Source organism: Diorhabda sublineata, chromosome 10 (assembly GCF_026230105.1).
Source record: "Diorhabda sublineata isolate icDioSubl1.1 chromosome 10, icDioSubl1.1, whole genome shotgun sequence".
Lineage (NCBI taxonomy): Eukaryota > Metazoa > Arthropoda > Insecta > Coleoptera > Chrysomelidae > Diorhabda > Diorhabda sublineata.
The window spans coordinates 3,568,872-3,586,946 of record NC_079483.1 but is presented as its reverse complement, the minus strand read 5'-3'; the positions used below and the strand labels follow the sequence as shown (position 1 = coordinate 3,586,946).

At 32.9% G+C, this 18,075-nt stretch overlaps 1 protein-coding gene across 1 annotated transcript in view; it reads left to right on the top strand.

Annotated features, from left to right (window-relative positions):
• The window catches only part of LOC130449779 (follistatin-related protein 5-like), a 276,273-nt gene that overhangs the window by 333 nt on the left and 257,865 nt on the right, over nucleotides 1–18,075 (top strand). Inside the window, exon 2 of the mRNA XM_056787780.1 lies at nucleotides 5,271–5,366. Coding sequence (XP_056643758.1) covers nucleotides 5,271–5,366 — 96 coding nt within the window. The remainder of the gene's footprint in view (nucleotides 1–5,270; nucleotides 5,367–18,075) is intronic.

Below are 18,075 nucleotides of genomic sequence, written 5' to 3'. Positions count from 1 at the left end.
TTAATTTTAGCTCTATAAATTATATTGGGTTTTCCAGAGCTCTGGATTATTTTGATAAAATTATGACTCGAAGTTAGTGGAAGCTTATGTTGACGTTTGAATATTGGTTTTATTGCGTGTTATAAAAACAATTTCTTGTTAAGTATAAGTTATTTATAGGGAAGATTAGACTCTATATCGAACGGAAATACAAGGTTGTACGTTGATATTATGATTAATTCACTAAAAAATTATTTATTGAATATAAAATCAATCTAATGTATTGATGATGATGTCTTCATTTATTTAAAAATATACTTTCACGAAAAATAGTAAAACTACATAAAACATTTTTGAAACATGACTCAGAAAATTGAATTTTAATGAAATTCCGTTTAACTAATTTCTCTGGTGTGTTAAATTATTGTTATTTGATGATAAACTACTAAACAATTGATTGAGACTATGATAAATTGAAGAAAGACTTATAAAGTTTAATAAGCCGGCCTTCCTATGCTTTGTTGACTTATCCCAGGCTGTTGGCAGGGTAAAACTAAAAGACGTTAACACAAGTTTTCGGAAATTTTGAAACAACAAAATAATGTTAACAATTCATTTAATCGACACTTTATTCTTAACATATAGTTAACAAGAAAAACAAGTTAAATCAAACGAGTGCTCAAAGGGTCATTTTCTTCAGTTGCGTGTAATTTTTATTTAATATTTATTTATTTATGATTGTCAATTTCGTGATTTTTCTCAAATATTCTACGTTGAAACTGTTGCTCATTTTCGGCTTCCCAACATTTATCATACACTTTTCTACTCGATATGTCCCAAAACTCTTCAATAGTGCGAGCCTGAGGAACATTTTGAGAATTATCTTCTTTCAATACAAATGGTGTGTCGTGAGCTTCTAACCAATCTCTGGTTGTCTAGGCGTAGGGATAAGAGACTAGATAGGACCAAAATACTATTTCTTCATTGGAATAATGTGTATTAATGAAATTAAATGATCCCCTTTATATAAATATATACCTCCAACGCTCTGCCCCAAAACTTTATCTTCCAATCCCTTTCTTGATTTACATTTCATTTTATTAGGAAAATTTCCAATGTAATACTGGTAGAATCAATCATCCACCATCCATGATCACAACTCTGTTCTTTATGAAGTGATGTCTTCTTAATGCACGGCAGCATATTGCAATATTTGTAATTGTTCTTCTTGTTAATTTTGGACATTTCTTTTTTTCCCTTTCTCTTCGGTTTTCGAATAATGGTCATGTAGGAAACTTGAAATCGACGAGCTAACCTTCGAGATGATGATCGTTATTTGTCTTTTCCGTATTCTATCAATCTTTTTGATTGGGAATTAGTCAAACCTTTAGGCCGTCCTCCTCAATAGTGTGAGCTTGAGGAACATTTGGGGATTATCTTCTTTCAGTACAAATGGTGTCGTGAGCTTCTAACCAATCTCTGGTTGTCCTGGCATAGGGATAAGAAACTAGATAGGACCAAAATACTATTTCGTCATTGGAATCATGTGTATTAATAAAATCAAACAATCCCCTTTGTATAAATATATACCTTCAACGCCTCATCCTTCACATGTACGACATAAGTCATGAAATGCCTGCTTCTGATATGGCACACCAGACCAAAACATTATCTTCCAATTCCTTTTTTGATTTATATTCCAGTTTATTAGGAGAATTTCTTATGTAATACTTGTAGAATAAATCATTGCCTTCAATTTCTAATTGTGATAAGGTGAAATACCTGAACCATCCATGATCACAACTCTCTTCTTTATGAAGTGATGTCTTCTTAAAGCACGGCAGAATATTGCAATTCTTGCAACTGTTCTTGACTATATTTTAGACATTTCTTCCTTTTCCGATGCGTAACTCGAAATCGATGAGCTAACCCTCAGGTAATGATCCTTATTTGTCCTTTGCGCATTTCACCAATCTATTTGATTGGGTGTTAGTCAAACCTTTTTGAAAGGTTAAAACATGGTTTTCCTTGTTCACATTCAATTAACTCACTAAACTCTACAAGAATACAGAACGACAACTCACTGACGACATTCCAATAGCAGCAGGAATTAGACAAGGTGACACTCTAAGTTAATTGCGTTCCAACCTTGTCCTAGACCGCATAATAAACTAAGTCAAAACTGCAGGAAAGATATACACGATAGGAAGCAACGAGCTCTGAATGGTTTGCTACGCAGATGATATTGTCCTCCTGACAGAAGACGAAGACAATCTACGACGGATGCTTTTCAGATTCAAGCAAGTGGCAGAACAGTTCAATATGAAGATATATATCGCCAAGACAAAGTTTATTACATAAGTAAAGTTATGAGCTTTAATTATCCAACAAGCCTGCAAGAATCTCCAGAAGTTTGTGCGCGTTATATGATAAATTCATATCCCGCTGAAGCGTATATGTAAAACGCAGGAACGACAGTACTACGACCAGATAACAGATGTAGTCAGATGAATAAGAAGACGAGAGTGGAAGACATACGTCGAGAGATTGGGGGAGGATCGGCTGTTGAAACAAGAATTCAAGAAGAAACCAACCATCAGAAGATTAGTAGGCAGACCTCTAAAGAGATGGGCCGAATCATGGACGTCGATATCATAAGATGAAGACTGAATAAGGGTCAAAGTAGGGATAAGAACGGTAATGATATGCACCTAAGCAATATTTGTTATAACTCAGATTTACCGAAGCTATTTCAAATTTCACATTAAATAAAAAGGATTGGCATAAAGTAGGTAAACCCGAGATTTGTGATTTGCGTTCCATTAACCTAATGGTGGTTGATGATACGCATTTTGCCGAGCAATAATACGCAAATAATTGTGTTTATTGAAAATACTATATTGGAAATTTTCCATCTCTATCTCTTCCGACTGTCTCACACAAAAAGCATCAATCTTTCTCGTGTGTCATGTAAACGAGATTTTTCTTTTATTTTCAGTTTTTTTTTGTAATAGAACTTTATCTACAATATTTTTACCCTGTAAAACTATGTTATGCTTTTTTCATTTCTTCTTCTCGAAAATGAATTTCATTAGTGTTGATATTTCTGTTTTCTCTTGGTACCTTTTCCAGATATTCCTTTAATAGAATATGACGCATTGGTGAAAGTGCTGCAAGGATTACCTTGTTTTTTGTTGAAGCACTTTCTTCTAGGATTTAGATCTAGATCTAGATCTAGATTTAGATAATTGATTGAAGTTGAAGAGCAGGAATTAAACTGACTCGTAGAGTTAAAATCATTAGATATAATACCTGTACAAATATTGGCTTCAAGAAGAATAGCCGAAGAATTACAGAGGCATAAGCCTACTGAGTACAAGATTAAAACTAACAACAAAAATAATAACAAACAAAATAAATAGTATTATATCCCTGTCAGATGAACAACAAGGATTAAGAACGGGAAGATCATGCACTGATGCAGTGTTTGTTATAAGACAGATTGCAGAGAAGTCGATCGAATACAACAAACCAGCCTAAATTTGTTTCATAGATCTGCAAAAAGCATTTGAGCGGGTTCAGTTAGAGGAGGTTGTACATTTACTCTACGACAGACAAGTACCCCATACCTTAATCAAAGTCATAGAGAGTCTATACAGCGCGAACAAAATCCAGGCCCAAATCGACGGAGAGCTCACCGAATCAATCCCTGTGAAAATAGGAATACGATAGGGCGATTCACTGAGTCCACTCCTTTTCAACATGATTATGGATGAAATAATAAAGGATTGAACGAATACAAAATGGGTGACCGCAATATTACAATCCTATGCTATGCTGACGATGCTGTGCTGGTCGCAGAAAACGAAGACGACCTTCAAAGGCTGCTGTACCGCATTAATTGCACAGCAAAATCTCTAAATAGGATGGTTTCTGCCTCCAAAATAAAAGCCTGACAACATCAACCTCTTAGATAATGAAAATTAGGCGTTTAAATAACAAATATGTGAAATTTCCAAAAAAAAGTTTCATTTGATTCTTCATTCATTCATTTGTTTTTCACCCATTCTCATAACATGGTCAAACAATCTCGGTTATCCTTCTATTTTGTTTTGAATTAGTTTTAAATCCAAATTTTTACTTATAGTGTTATATCTTTTTGTGGTATCTTGAGTTTTTACCTATTTTTCTCAGAAATCTCATTTCTGTACTTTGTATTTTGCTTTTTTGCTTCGGTGTCAGTGTCCATGTGTCGGATCCAAATGTTATTATAGGTGTGGCTACTTTTTCAAAGATTTCTGTTTTTTTTGTTTTAGTATTTTCTCTTTGGGTAGAAATTTTGTTTTGATTACATTGAATAATCTTCAAGCTGCTCCAGTTCTCTCGTTTATCTTTTGTTCCATTCTTCCATCTTCTGTTAGGGTCGTGTCAAGGTATTTGAACCTTTTGACCAGCTCAATATTTGATTTTAACTTATGTGACGTCTCCTTTTGGCTCATTATCATCGAGTTTTTTATTTGCTTATTTTCATATTCATTAATTGTAGACTGTCATTTTATATTTTTGAATTTGAGTTGAAGGTTTTTTCATCTTCTGTCGTTGTTACCATATATTTCATTTTCCAATGTCCCACGATATACTGTTCAATTTGTCTTTTGTTGTGAGTCCTCTCTGGATCTTTCTACTTAATCTGTTCTCCATTATTCCTATTATTGTTACAGTTTCTGTGTCTTATAAAATTGGTGTAATTATACCCATTTGCCAATCTTTTGGCACTTCTATCATATATTTTTGTTCAGTTTGATTTGAAGTGTCTCTGGTCTATTCCTGGTACCTTTCTTAGTTCCAGTTTCTGTATTGTTTGTTGCATTTCTTTTGAACTCATTTCATCTTTTGTTTCGGTTTTCTGTTAATCCTACTTATCCCGTGGCCTCTTTGTTTTCTGTCTCGATTATACCCTTTTCGTTGAAAGTTATTGGAAAGAAATGAAATTCCTGTTAAATTTTTTTCTGTTATTCCTTGAGTGTCTGATACAATATGTGAGAAAATAACGTGATTCTGTTAGAATTTGGCTGATCAATTGAGTATCACTTTGTATATGGAAACGATAATGATGGTGGTAGAATGAAGGAATTTATTTTTCACTCACATGAAAGCATGAACATTTTATAAGGCCAATGCACCATGCTATTAAATAGAGCGAATACTGCAGTATTATACTGGAAACATAAATTTAGTTGCTGAATGTTATGTTATGCTCTTATAATATTTTATTTTTTGTTTTGTTACAGATGGCGTTTTTTACAAGTTATAGGATAACCTCCTTTTATAGTTCAATTTTCCTTCTGTTTCTCCTCCAGTCTCTAGTGCTTACTTCTCATATCAAGGTAAGTTTATACTTCCCATCTCGAATAAAATTTTAGTGCAACAAATTTATAGATTACATTTATTTTAATAATACAGGGTTATTCTAAATGAACCTAAATTCCTTTTCGAATTATATAGCAAAGGTTTTTATGGTTATCATTACTTCTCGTTTTTTCCTTTTTACGAGAAATTCTTCATTGTTACCTGGGTGGTCAAAAGGATCTTGTGTATTCATCTATAATGCAATTTTCGCTCAAATCTTCGTCCAAGGTCCAGGTCCGAGATAACGTAGCATCTCAGTATTCTTATTTTTATTTCAAAAAAGAGAGATTGTGACTTTTGAAGAAGACACTGCAATTACGGTCTGTTGTTTGTAGTAATTTGACGTTGCTAATGTTTAGAAAAAAGACTATATTCAGTTTAACAATCATAATGAAAATGTTTGCCTTAACACACATATGCTTGTTGTTGACTCTCTTCCATTACCATATCACGGATGTCTCCTGAGCTTCTTCAATGGAATTGAAATGATAGATCGTCTACCGTTAGGTAACGAAAAAGGGTCTAAAGGGTCCTAATTGCGTACGTAATGTCACAGTTCGAACTATATCATCACTGTATAATGTATAATGGAGGGCAATTTCCATCAATAAGTATAATCACGTCATTTTGTTGGATGGTTTCGAAGGAATTGGTCTGGCCATCTGGACCCTAAGCTGTTGAGGTAGTATCTGGATCATTGTTTCCAGAATAACTGCATTGTCTTTTCCAAGACCTGAAGCTGCTTAAGGCGGCTATCAGGTAAATCGCTGAAATCTGTTTAAAATGAGATAGATAATGATTGTCCAAGGAGAAAGTGACATAGGGTGAGTACGAAAAAGTCGTCGTTGGAAACGAGATAGGGATCATAATTGCCTTAATATGGGTAAGTATTGTTGATAAATCTTTAAACGTTAATATACTCCTACCAATAAGTCTTTTTAGATCAAAAGCTGCCTGTCTGAAAGCAGCTTCCCACAAACCGTCCCAAAGACGAGAATTTGGGGGATTTGATTTTCATTCCATATTATCACTTAAATACCAATCAATTATCTCCTGTTCATTGACAATTTTACAAACTTTTCGATATAACTATTAAATATATTCATTAACTCTAAAGGAATTACTTCCATTATCACTGTAAATGCATTTACAGGACCTTATTCACTGACTATTGGTCCAATATTCGTTAATAATAGTACCAAGGTATTTATAATGTTTAGAAGCGGAATCGGAATCGGAATGTAATTTAGAAATATGGAGACATAAACGCTGATGTATTTGCATGCTTTATTGACTATAAGAAAGCGAACTTTTGGTATTATTCATGGAGAGATCATTGAACAATTGTTATCTCCAAGATACTTAAGTACGCTCGTCAATAGATCAAGAATTGAGCAAGCACTTCTAGCAAACCGCAACCTCAGCCTAGAAGTCCGGACTAGAATGCTTCGCTGTTGCATCTTCCTGTTCTTCTGTACGGATGCGAGAGTTGGACCATGGATGCGGCCACAGAAAGAAAATGGATGCGTTCCAAATGTACGCGTACAGGCGAATGCTGCGGATATCTTGGACGGAACATAAGACAAACATAGAGATCCTACAGCAAATGGGTAACTTCTCACGATAATCAAGGAGAGAAAGTTGTAGTACCTAGGACATATAATGAGAAGCGAGCGATATGAGATTCTCTGCCTGATAATAGAAGGGAAGATTAGAGGAGAACGGTGGGTCGGCCGTAGACAAAATTCATGGCTGAAAGACTTGCGCAGATGGCTCGAACAGACGTCTACAGAAATTTTCATAGCTGTGGTTTCTCGTGCCATAATAGCTATTTGGATCGCCAACCATACTTACAATCATTAGTCTTATCTTTTTGACATTAATATGTTGCTTGAATATTGTAAATCTTCTGAATTATCAGCAAATACATCGATATCATCTGAATATTATAATATTTAACCTGTATCTATTTAGCAGTATAACTTTTTCTGTCTCATATCTCTTCGCTGCATATGATATTCTCTCTGAGTACAAGTTAAAGATGAATGGAGATAATATGCTGCCTTGATGTATTCCTCTCATTATTTTCACTTTTTTGATTCTTAGGGTTGCGGATTGGTTCCAGTAGACCTTCCCAATTATTACTAGATTTTCAGTATTAATGCTGTTTCTTTGAGTATCTCTATGATTTTTCCATACTTGTTTTGGAAGATAGCTCACACATAATGGTACATTATCTTTGTTCATAGTTTCTAACTCTTCTTTTGATCGATTAAACGTATTACTTTGAATAAAACATTTAATAATATCTCGATACTCGATTTTTTCTTTTTTCAGGAAAATTTGCAAAATGACTCACTTATACGATTGTCAAATTCCCCTCCGCAACTGGCTCTGGATTTTACTCTCGTTAATATAACTGACTAATTTCACTTTTTATTTATTAGACTATAGTCATTCTACATAATGAAGCTCCAGTTTTATCGATAATTTTCCTATACCTAAATCAAATCGAAGTTTGATTTCCACCAAGAAAAACATCATATCATGACTATTATTGACTAATATAAAATTATGCCTGTATTATTTGCTTTATTTCTATATTGATGGAACTAGGTTAAGTTTACCATCCTAAAATGTGTTTGCGATATAGCACATAGATCCAAAATAAACAAGTTTGAGTCGGGCTAAGTTTACCTACGTTCTAAATTATATAGGGTACACAAAATGGACATCCGAATAACAAATGTTGTACGTTTCCTATTAAAGATATTATTAAAAGACGAATTCGTGATTTCTCTGTCTAATGGAAAGTAATAATACGAGGGATGCTACTTAAGTTTTTAGATAGACAAGTGATAAATATTTATAATTGGATATGGCTTTATTGTTTTCCAAAATACTCTCTATTCTATTCTTATGAGCTGAATGCATATGTTTGAACTAATTGTCGAAGTATTTTTCTCATTCCGATTGAGCTACCTTCAAAACATGTGATTTGAACGCTTCAACCGCAATTTCAGGTGTAAAGAAACGTTGATCGAATTTATTTTTCTTCTACAGGAATAAGAAGGAATCATTAGTTGACAAAAGACTGTACGTATCAATTCGATGTTTTGACAGTTCAAAAAAGTTTTCGTTTGAAATGATGTGTGAGTGCTCGCATTTTCATGGTGGATAATGATCCTTCTTCTGCGATTGGTTTCCCTGATTTTCACGAACAATGTTGAGAAACAATGCTAGTGTACTATTAAGAATTGACCATTCTTCGATGCTCTAAGGGAACGTTGACGACATGCCCAGTTATTCCTAAAGCCCAGGCGACAATTTGCTTCGAAGTACTTCGGCCGCTAACAACTTTTGTTGGGTTTGACTCGTCTTAAAAGATCCATACAGTTGATTATTGTTTAGTGTCGGATTCATATGCATAGATTCATGGTTAGTCGCTTGTTACGATTATATAGAGGTCTTTTGAAGCACCGGGATTGGATTTTTTTAGCATTTCTTAGCACCAATCGACAAGAGCTTTTTTTGGGCGATTGCCAAACTATGCGCTATTCAACACGAGTAAATCTTTTTGACAACCATATGTTCATGCAATATTGAAGGAATGCGAGTGGAACTAATGCCCAAGTATGCTTCAATCTAACGATATACCACATGACGATATTGCAATATCAGTTTTCGGACAGCATTGATGTTTACGGGCGATTTTTGATGACCTACACGGAATTCATCCAATAGCGAAGTGCGATCACCATTGATTTCGGAAAATCAGCGGCTCGAGATGGAGTTTCAACACAAAATGTCGGAGCGAGTTGATCGGCACATTGTTCGTGATTCAAATCCACTTTTAAACTATGATTAATGTTTCAAGTTCACCATTAAAAATGTCGACAGCTCTGATATAATTAAATAGATAATAGTTAAAACAAAAAGTGCCCTTTTTTTGATAATTGGCAAAATTGTTGATAGTGGTGAACAAAAAATTCTTATTGGATGCAAAATCATACGCAATACCCAAAAGGGTTAATGTTTGGGGAGGGTTTGCCATTTAATTCTATGTTTTGACCAAGATCAATGTTGAAATAGCACACGTTCCGAGTAAGTTCATAATTAAAAATGTCGAACTTTATAATGGCGATGTCAGATTTGACATATTCACAACAGTGTTGTCATATCTCAAAACTTAAGTCAACTTAACCCTGGTATACGAAATTATTCACTTGATAATGAATTTTCTACTCAAAAATTGAATATATCGAACAAGTTGGATTGAGGGAATACTACTAACTAATGAAATACACAGTTTAAAACTGTGACTGTGACTTGATCCAAAGTCTGCTTACTGAAACAAATTTATCGGGATTCAATGAAACATAAAACGAGAAGCTATCAATATTAAAAGAGATATCTGAATTCAAACTAATTGGAGCAAGCTGGAAAGAACACTTTCTAGTAATGGAACTCAATGAAACAGTTATCCAGCTACTAAGCTTTTGGAAAAAATAGTTTCTTCATTTCCAGGGTAGATATTTAAATTATACACAAAACAATTATACTAAAATATAAAAATAAGATCCCTTATTAATTTTAAAGTTAGTGGATGAAACAATCTGGAAAGAGCTTGAAAAAATTATAGAAATAAATGTAACTCGTTGGAGCAAACTGAAATGACACTTTGAAGAAATACTAGGAAGCAAAAGTAAGTACCAATATTGGAATCTCCAGCTATGGGTTGGCAATATAAGTCTATTGGAGTAAGCTGAAACAGCAATTACAAGTAATAATTAGATTCAAGGCACAGGAAGTAAAGATGTTAAATGGTTCAACTTTTCTTTTCACTCTTCTAAGACGAAACTATGCATGTGAAGAGTTACTATCGAGAAATTATGTCCAGATGGAACTGCTACAGCAATAACTTCTGAAATCACTTCAATTGACGTATATCTTTGCGAAGCTTGCTATGCTATTCTTGTGGAATGCAAAGTTTCACACCACAGTACAGAAGTTGTCGTTTTGCCGATATCTAACGAAGAAACTATCAGACTAACTGAACTAGTAATGCTACACTTGAATCAATGCGGCTTTTAGAAGTGTGACAATTGGTTGGGAGTTAATATTTTGTTAAGGATAACCCCAATAACCGCAATGTTGCGCCCTAGTCTCCCTCAGATATAAATGTAGAGGGTAAAATACCTATCGCTCGTCTGAATCCTGTCTTAATGTCACAGATATAAAATAATGAAGATATTACTCTCAATGCCACAATTACAAAACTAAAATCTGACCCTTGCATTTTAGAACCATAAGTTTTTCCATATCCAAAAAAAAGATATTAAACAATAAAGACTTGATAGTATTGTATAAGGATTATTCGGAGATCTTGTATATATCACAGTAGATGAAAAGCGATTCTAAGAAGCTGAGCGTCTCTTCTTAAAAGTGACCTAAGGGTATGTACTCATCGTTGTTCGCAAAGTTACATCTCAGTAGACTGAAAGGAGAGATTCTCCTGAAATTATACTCATCAAAATGAGCAGTCTCTAGCAATACTAAGGAATTAACAGTTCTCTTTGTACCAACTGCTTTGAAAACAAAGTTTCATTAAATCGAGGGTAGATATTCGGGATCTGTTTACAAGTTACTGTAAAATTTATAATAAAAACAAACTGACAATTATAAGTCTATTGAACTATGCCTACAGTGGAAGCCCGAATTCGAGTGTCGCAGTTCAGTATCAAAATGGATTGTGACAAGCTACGCGTGTTGTTTAAACACATGCGTTTAGAAGACTTGTTCATAAAGATTTTGAAAACTTTTAAACCTTGTGAGTTTCGGCCGATAAGTACTGGATTTAAAAATATGCAATAGAAACTGAATGTTGAAAGGTCTTCTCATAAAAAAAATTCGGTCTATGCTTCACGAGACCTTACAGCACGGGTATAAGAAATCACCTGATTAATTACGTAGCTTCAATTTGCGACGTCATTGTTGATCTTATATACAGTGGTTGGCATAAGTTAGGCAACAAATTTCATTAAAAGAAAAAAATTCAGCGTCAAAATGAAATTATCGAAAGAAATTACAAAAAGGATTCGAAAAATAGTTACTGTAGTGTTCAAATTGATGCCCATCTTGATTAATGCATTTACGGCAACGTATATCAACAGAGAGGCAGATTTGGCGAAGCATGTCATTATGTATATAGTCACAACATACTGACAATTATAAATTGTGACAAGCTACGCGCGGTGATTAAGTACTTGCGTTTAAAAGAACTGATCATAAATATTTTGTGGATAAATTAGGAGAAAATTTCAGTAACACATTATATAGTAAAAAGGTGGTGTCGTGAGTTAAAATGTGATAGAAACTAGTGCATATTAATAGCAAGTAATCTACAACATTCAGCAAAAATGGGTGCTAAATCGTAATATTGGTAGATTAACTGTCGAAGTTGAGACCTCACTAATTCAATAGTCTTAATAGCTCAAACAGGCTTCAGATTAGTTAAGTATCTATATATGACTCTTAACGATAATCTACTGTTCCCATAACTTAAAGTTAATACCTACGTGGTAAACGATTACTGAAGTTATATGTACGAGAAATCAGTGCTTTGCAAAAGTTAAACAATCATTGTTTCGAAACGCATCAGCATTAGGTTAACTCTCATGAAATCTCGAAATTATCTATCAATAAATTAACGAAAAATATATAAATTAAAAAAAATTAAAAATATCGTGGTCCCCAGAATAAATGGGTTTCGATGATTTAAATGTGAGGGAATGACGAGTGAGTTGAGGTGAGAAAATGATGATTATATTTATTTTTTATGAAATCGTATTATTTATTTTTCAAATATATTTGAAATTCGAAGAGGTTATATAAACAAATTATAAAATGAAGCAAGGTTAGGTTAGGTTAGGTTAGGTTGGGTTAGATTAGGTTAGGTGAGTTTAGATTAGGTTAGGTTAGGTTAGGTAATTAAAAAGTGTCAATGTTCAAAAATGTAAGAAAACCGAGTCGATCTAGTCTGAAATTCACTACCTCATAACTCCTCATCCCCTCACTTTTAATCAAAATGACTAAATGGCGGTGAGGAAATGACAAAACAAATCATAACCTAAAAAAATCTCGCAATATAGCTTTTCGCTACGCTTTCTACCTCTAAAAACATTCTTAACTACGCTATCAAAATTGAAATAAATAAAAGGGTGGCAACTAAGTTCTTTCGCTTTTTACTGATAGTTAGGGTGCCTTTGAATAAATTATGTTAGTGCTGTACTTTCCCGTTTGTCACGTGATACTGTTCACATTGACGTAACTTTAGAAGCAAGTAGTGCGTTATTTTAATTAAATCATCATATAACTGTTCGAAAAATTGCGAAGAGGCTACATGTATGGCACACAACAATTGAAAAATAACTAATCCATTTTCTCCTATTTCTATTATTCAACCCATTTTTATATGGGTGATCTATGATTATTTTCCCAATGGGTAATATCGTAAGCAACTAAACTGAACTTTCTACTTCAAAGATTGAAAAATGTAAAACTACTTAAACTTGCGAAATTTTGTTAATTTCCCGGACTATACGTTATTACTGCCATTTTATAAAAACATCTATGAAATGAATGTATATTTTTTGGGTTTTCTTTAAAGCCTCTTTGCCTTTATTTGTTTTTGTAGCTGCACCCTCTGTTCGTTTTAAATTCAAACAAAAAAAGTGTTAGTAGTATTTATTTTCGTTTGTTTTTATGGAAATATGAAAGTGTACTCAATAGTCCAGGAAATAAACTCAAAAAAGGCAATTTATTCGTCCTGCATCGATTTGTACAAAAATTAGAGCAGACACATTTTATAATCTAGTTCATTTTCTATATTGCGCCGTTGTACGATTTTTGTTTTTTAAGGGTGGAAACTAAATGTGAAAAATTATGAAATAACAGTTTAAACTTAACACGGTTAGAATTTGGCTGAGATTAGTTAAATAAGGATAGTTTTATTTCAACCCTTAAAAACCACACTAGATAACATTTTTATAATATAAATTGATTGATCTGAATAGAAAAAAAAGAGAATTTACAAATCTGGATAATTAATTTAATCTTCATCGAAGTCGATATCGTCTTCGTCTTCAATTACTGGTGCAATTGCAGTTTTTAAAAACATTTTGTACGACTTTTCAAAAGTTAGAAGATTGTGTGAATTAAATTAATATCCCTCAAGTTTTAAATGGGGTGAATTGAAAGGGCTCGGATAAGGTGGTGTTCGTAAATAGAGAATTTAACGGCTATATCTGGCCAAATATTTACTGTTTACAAAATCTACGCACAGAAAAACTTTAGTCATTAAAAAAGCTATAATTTACTATTGTATTGTTTCTTCGTATTCCCAATATTTTCGGAGATATTTTGAAGTATAGGGTGAAAAATACGAAATTGCAAAAAATCGTTTGCTCTTTAAACTGAAAGTTTTGTAAAATTACGCATTATAAATTGGTCAAACTTCTTGAGTGAATTGATAATACATATATAAAAAGAATTACTGAAGGGTGAAGATTTTTATTAGGGAGGTCGTTAGGGGGTAGAAAAAAGCTGGAACCGACCTTATTTTGATCATAAGTTGCTTAATTTTCATGCTAGAGACATTTTTTTATTTTGAAGCTCTAGTTATATAGTTAAAAAAAGATGCTATTAATTTTCCTCGAAGCCTTTTCCGTTATTTGGCTTTGAATATTTCAAATTAACGAAAAAAAAAAAATAACCATTAACAATGCGTATCTCGGTTCGGGCTGCTCGTAGAAACATTATAAAGAAAGGTTTTTGTTTGTTTTCTTGAAAGCTACAATGTTGCTTTCTGCATTATTTTTTGATTAAAAGCATTTTTTTACGAGTTATTCACAATAAAAAAGCGAAAAATGTCGATTTTTTCGTAGAAAAACTGTTACTTCTACCGCAAATAACCAGTTCCATGAAGATAACGTAAAGAACATTTTTTTTCTCAAAATCACTTTTTCCTTCGATTTCTGTAGTCAAAATGTGAAATAAATGTTTTCCAACCCACGATAATGGGTGGCAATTACCACCAAGGTTTTAGCGTGCGGTTGCATGATATAGGAAATGATCCTTGGGCTAATCTCTACCTTTTGTGAAAATTTCAAACATGACGAAAAAATTGCTAGCCAAAATCCTTCATTTCCTGGACTACAACAGCTCTCGATGCGAATAATAGAGCGAATAAAATTGAAGTGGTTTTTATAGAACAGAGCTTATAAGTGCATCCTTCAAGACGAAATTCAACCCCATAATTTGAATTTACAATAATCATTGAACTATATAAAATTCACGATATATTGTTTCATAATCTATACATGAAAATATACTTGTATGACAAATGAATGCTTTTTTCTCTAACAAAAATAGTAAATGTGCCTAAGTGGGCCGGGAGCTACCAATCCTGAAAGCTACGTGATTACGTATACTTAAATTTTTAGAGTTAACACTTTTTAACACAGTTTGAGTCCCAAAACCGCAATTTGATGATCATCAAATTGTTGTTTATTTTATACTAAGGCCTCAAATAGCTCAGTGCCCATACTATTCGACTGGATTTTACAAGAAACTAAAGCCCTTGGTCCCAATTTTTTTAAATGTATCCGTTTCATCGATGGGGTCTCATTTACGAAACAAAAAATTTTCATTTAACATGATGCTTACTAATTAATAAAATAATAATAATAATAATAATAATTTCTAGATCTTTTATGTATGTATATGTTTCTAAATCGTCTTGATTTTAGGTCTTTCTAGTTCATAAAGATTGAAAGTAGGCTGTTTCTCAAAAACTATAAGGAAAAACAGAAGAGCGCTCTCTATGAGAGTTGGAAATAAAAACAACAACAGTTTGAGTCTCAGAACCGCAATAAATGATCATCAAATTGTTGTTTGTTTCATACTAAGGACTCCAATTCTTATTTTACTTTGAAAAACAAGATCATATACAAGAAACGAGAGCCCTCCGTCCCAATTTTTTAAAATGTTTCCGTTTCATCGATGGGATCACAATTATGCGACAAAAAAATTTCCAATTCACATAATGCTTCCCAATTGATAATAATAATTAATAACTTTATCAATACTTTATACCAGCATCGGTTATTACTTCTTAATTTTCTAATAAAAATATTCCGAAAACGGTACACAGTATCGAGTTTTATCGAGAGTACCTTTTTCTTGTAAAATTAAATGATGTTTATGTTCATATGAAATTTTGCTTAATAAATCTAATATTGAAAAAGTTATGTTCAATACTACCAAGTACAAACTGTGTAACTAGCGCCCTATATAAGGTCAGATATAAACAAAATTCATTGGATGTATCAGCTTCCAAAACATGTTCGTATAAAATTTCAATACAATGTTGCCAGTAGTTGCGGAAAACTCGTGAAAAACGTGTGTAAAATTTTTTACTAAGCAAACCCCAAATATTTTTAAGTTTTCTATCTATCTTAGAGAGGAATCACCTTTTAAACACCCTTACAATCGAAAATGAACGTTAAAACTTCTTCTGATAGAAGTGATATAAGTTACATGAATAATGGAGTTGTTGCCAATAACGTAGCTGTTACAGAAATACTACTTATTCTGTTTACTAAAGTTCGACAACAACGAAATATGACAAAGAGAATTACTTAAGTAAATATAATACATTTTAGTAACATTTAATTATTCACTATCGCTTTTACGTTTTAAAAATGGCGGTTTCACCTCTGACAACCATTTCATAAATCTGAAAATTCTTTCTACGGACTTCTTTTCGCCAGTTTAGTGCACAGGCTCTTCGGCTAGCAGCTTCGAAAATACAGAAATTTCTATTCTCATCTAGATACTTTGTACAACTAGCTTTTTGTAATATGGAAAACTTTTTCATGAAAACTCTTTTTGCCTCGTATAAATTCCCAATACTTGAAATAACTGGTATTTCTGTCTCAACTAAAAATAATAATAAAAAAAAAACTCAAGAGAACTCGGTAACTTTATCTGGCGGACAAAAGTCAACAAGATTGTTGTTGGTTACTGTACAGAATTTGAATCAGTCTTTTATTGCAAACTATCCAGACGAACTGAACGAGCACAAACGATTTGGGAATAATCTTCAAAAGAGACGAAAATAGTGCTGGGAATAATGTATATAATTTCATGTCGTCGCTATGTAGCAAATTAAATTTAAAAGTAACTATTACATTGATATACAATGCGGTCCATATGTATGGAATAAATTCTATTAAAAAAAATGAAACGTGTCGATTTTTATTCTTAAATTTATAATTTACAGTATGAAAATATTATCCCTTTCCAGCACCCCAAATTTTTAATAAGAAGAGATTTCAATCCTATGTTCAGCAAGTTTATTGAATTTGGTGCAATCATAACTGAGAAAATTAAATTTTAAGATGTAAAATTTTGATATGTCTCTTTCAAAAAAGTTATTAATAATATTTAGAATGTATTGTTCAATGTACTTTACAATTAAATTAAATATTCAAAATGACCGCCATTCACTTCTTAACAATAATAGAGGCGATTTTGGAATTCTCGTACAATATTTTGTATGACTTCATTGGTTATTTTGTTAATTTCTCCAGTTATCCTAGCTTTTAAATCAGCAGTATTGTCTGGTCTATTAAAATCTAATTTAAATTTTGAATTTATTATTGAATTCCATAAGAAGTAACTGACAGGAGTTAAATCGGGGGATCTAGTCGGCCATTCGATCATTCCACGTCTTCCAATCCATCTGTTGAGAAACACCTCATTCAAATAATTTCTAGCTGTAGGTGCAAAATGCGGTGGAGCTCCGTCTTGTTGGCAGTAAATAGATCGATTTGGATGATTAACATCAGGAAATTAATTTGGACTGAAAGTGCTAATTTGTTGGACGAGTCTGAAATTGCGAGACGAGCGAAGCGAGTTCAACAAAATAGTATTTCAGCCGTGGTGTACACAACATTTTTTAGACGACGCATAAGATCTAAAATTTTTTCAATTACACCGAGGAAAGAAAATGAATGATAGAGAATTATAAACATCGAGAATGTAGACCATAAAGTGAAACTTTTCCACATTTTAGGTTTATCTGAAAAATCAGCGAACACTACGTTTTCCGTTGGGTTTTTCGCCTTTTTCTGGTGACACCACTTGATAAAGAGCTCGTACTGTTTTTCGTACCTTGCACGATATTTATCCGGCAACGAATTAAGAATGGACACATTGCTTTCTTTGGTGAGATCAGGTTCATCGATGATGTTTTCTTTTTCATCATCATTTATTGTTATTCATTAATTTAGACAAAACTTTGGATAAAACAAATAATTTCAGAAAATTAAAAATTTAAGGTTAAGTGAAACTGTCAACTGTCAACATTGAAGTGGCTAGAGTCACATTTAAGGAAATTAAAGTTGTCCACTCCAGAGTGTCCCGAAAGTGCAGTACGGAACTGTCACTTTCACTACATGGAACACTCAAAACGCAACTTTTCGTATGTAAATGAATACAGAACAAACAACTTACAGATGGCGTCGTCTAAAAATGTATTTGTAATGTAGGCACTAAGAAGTTGATAAAAAATCTAGATAAACCTCACCATTAACTGTGCCCTCAAAAAAATAAGGACCAATA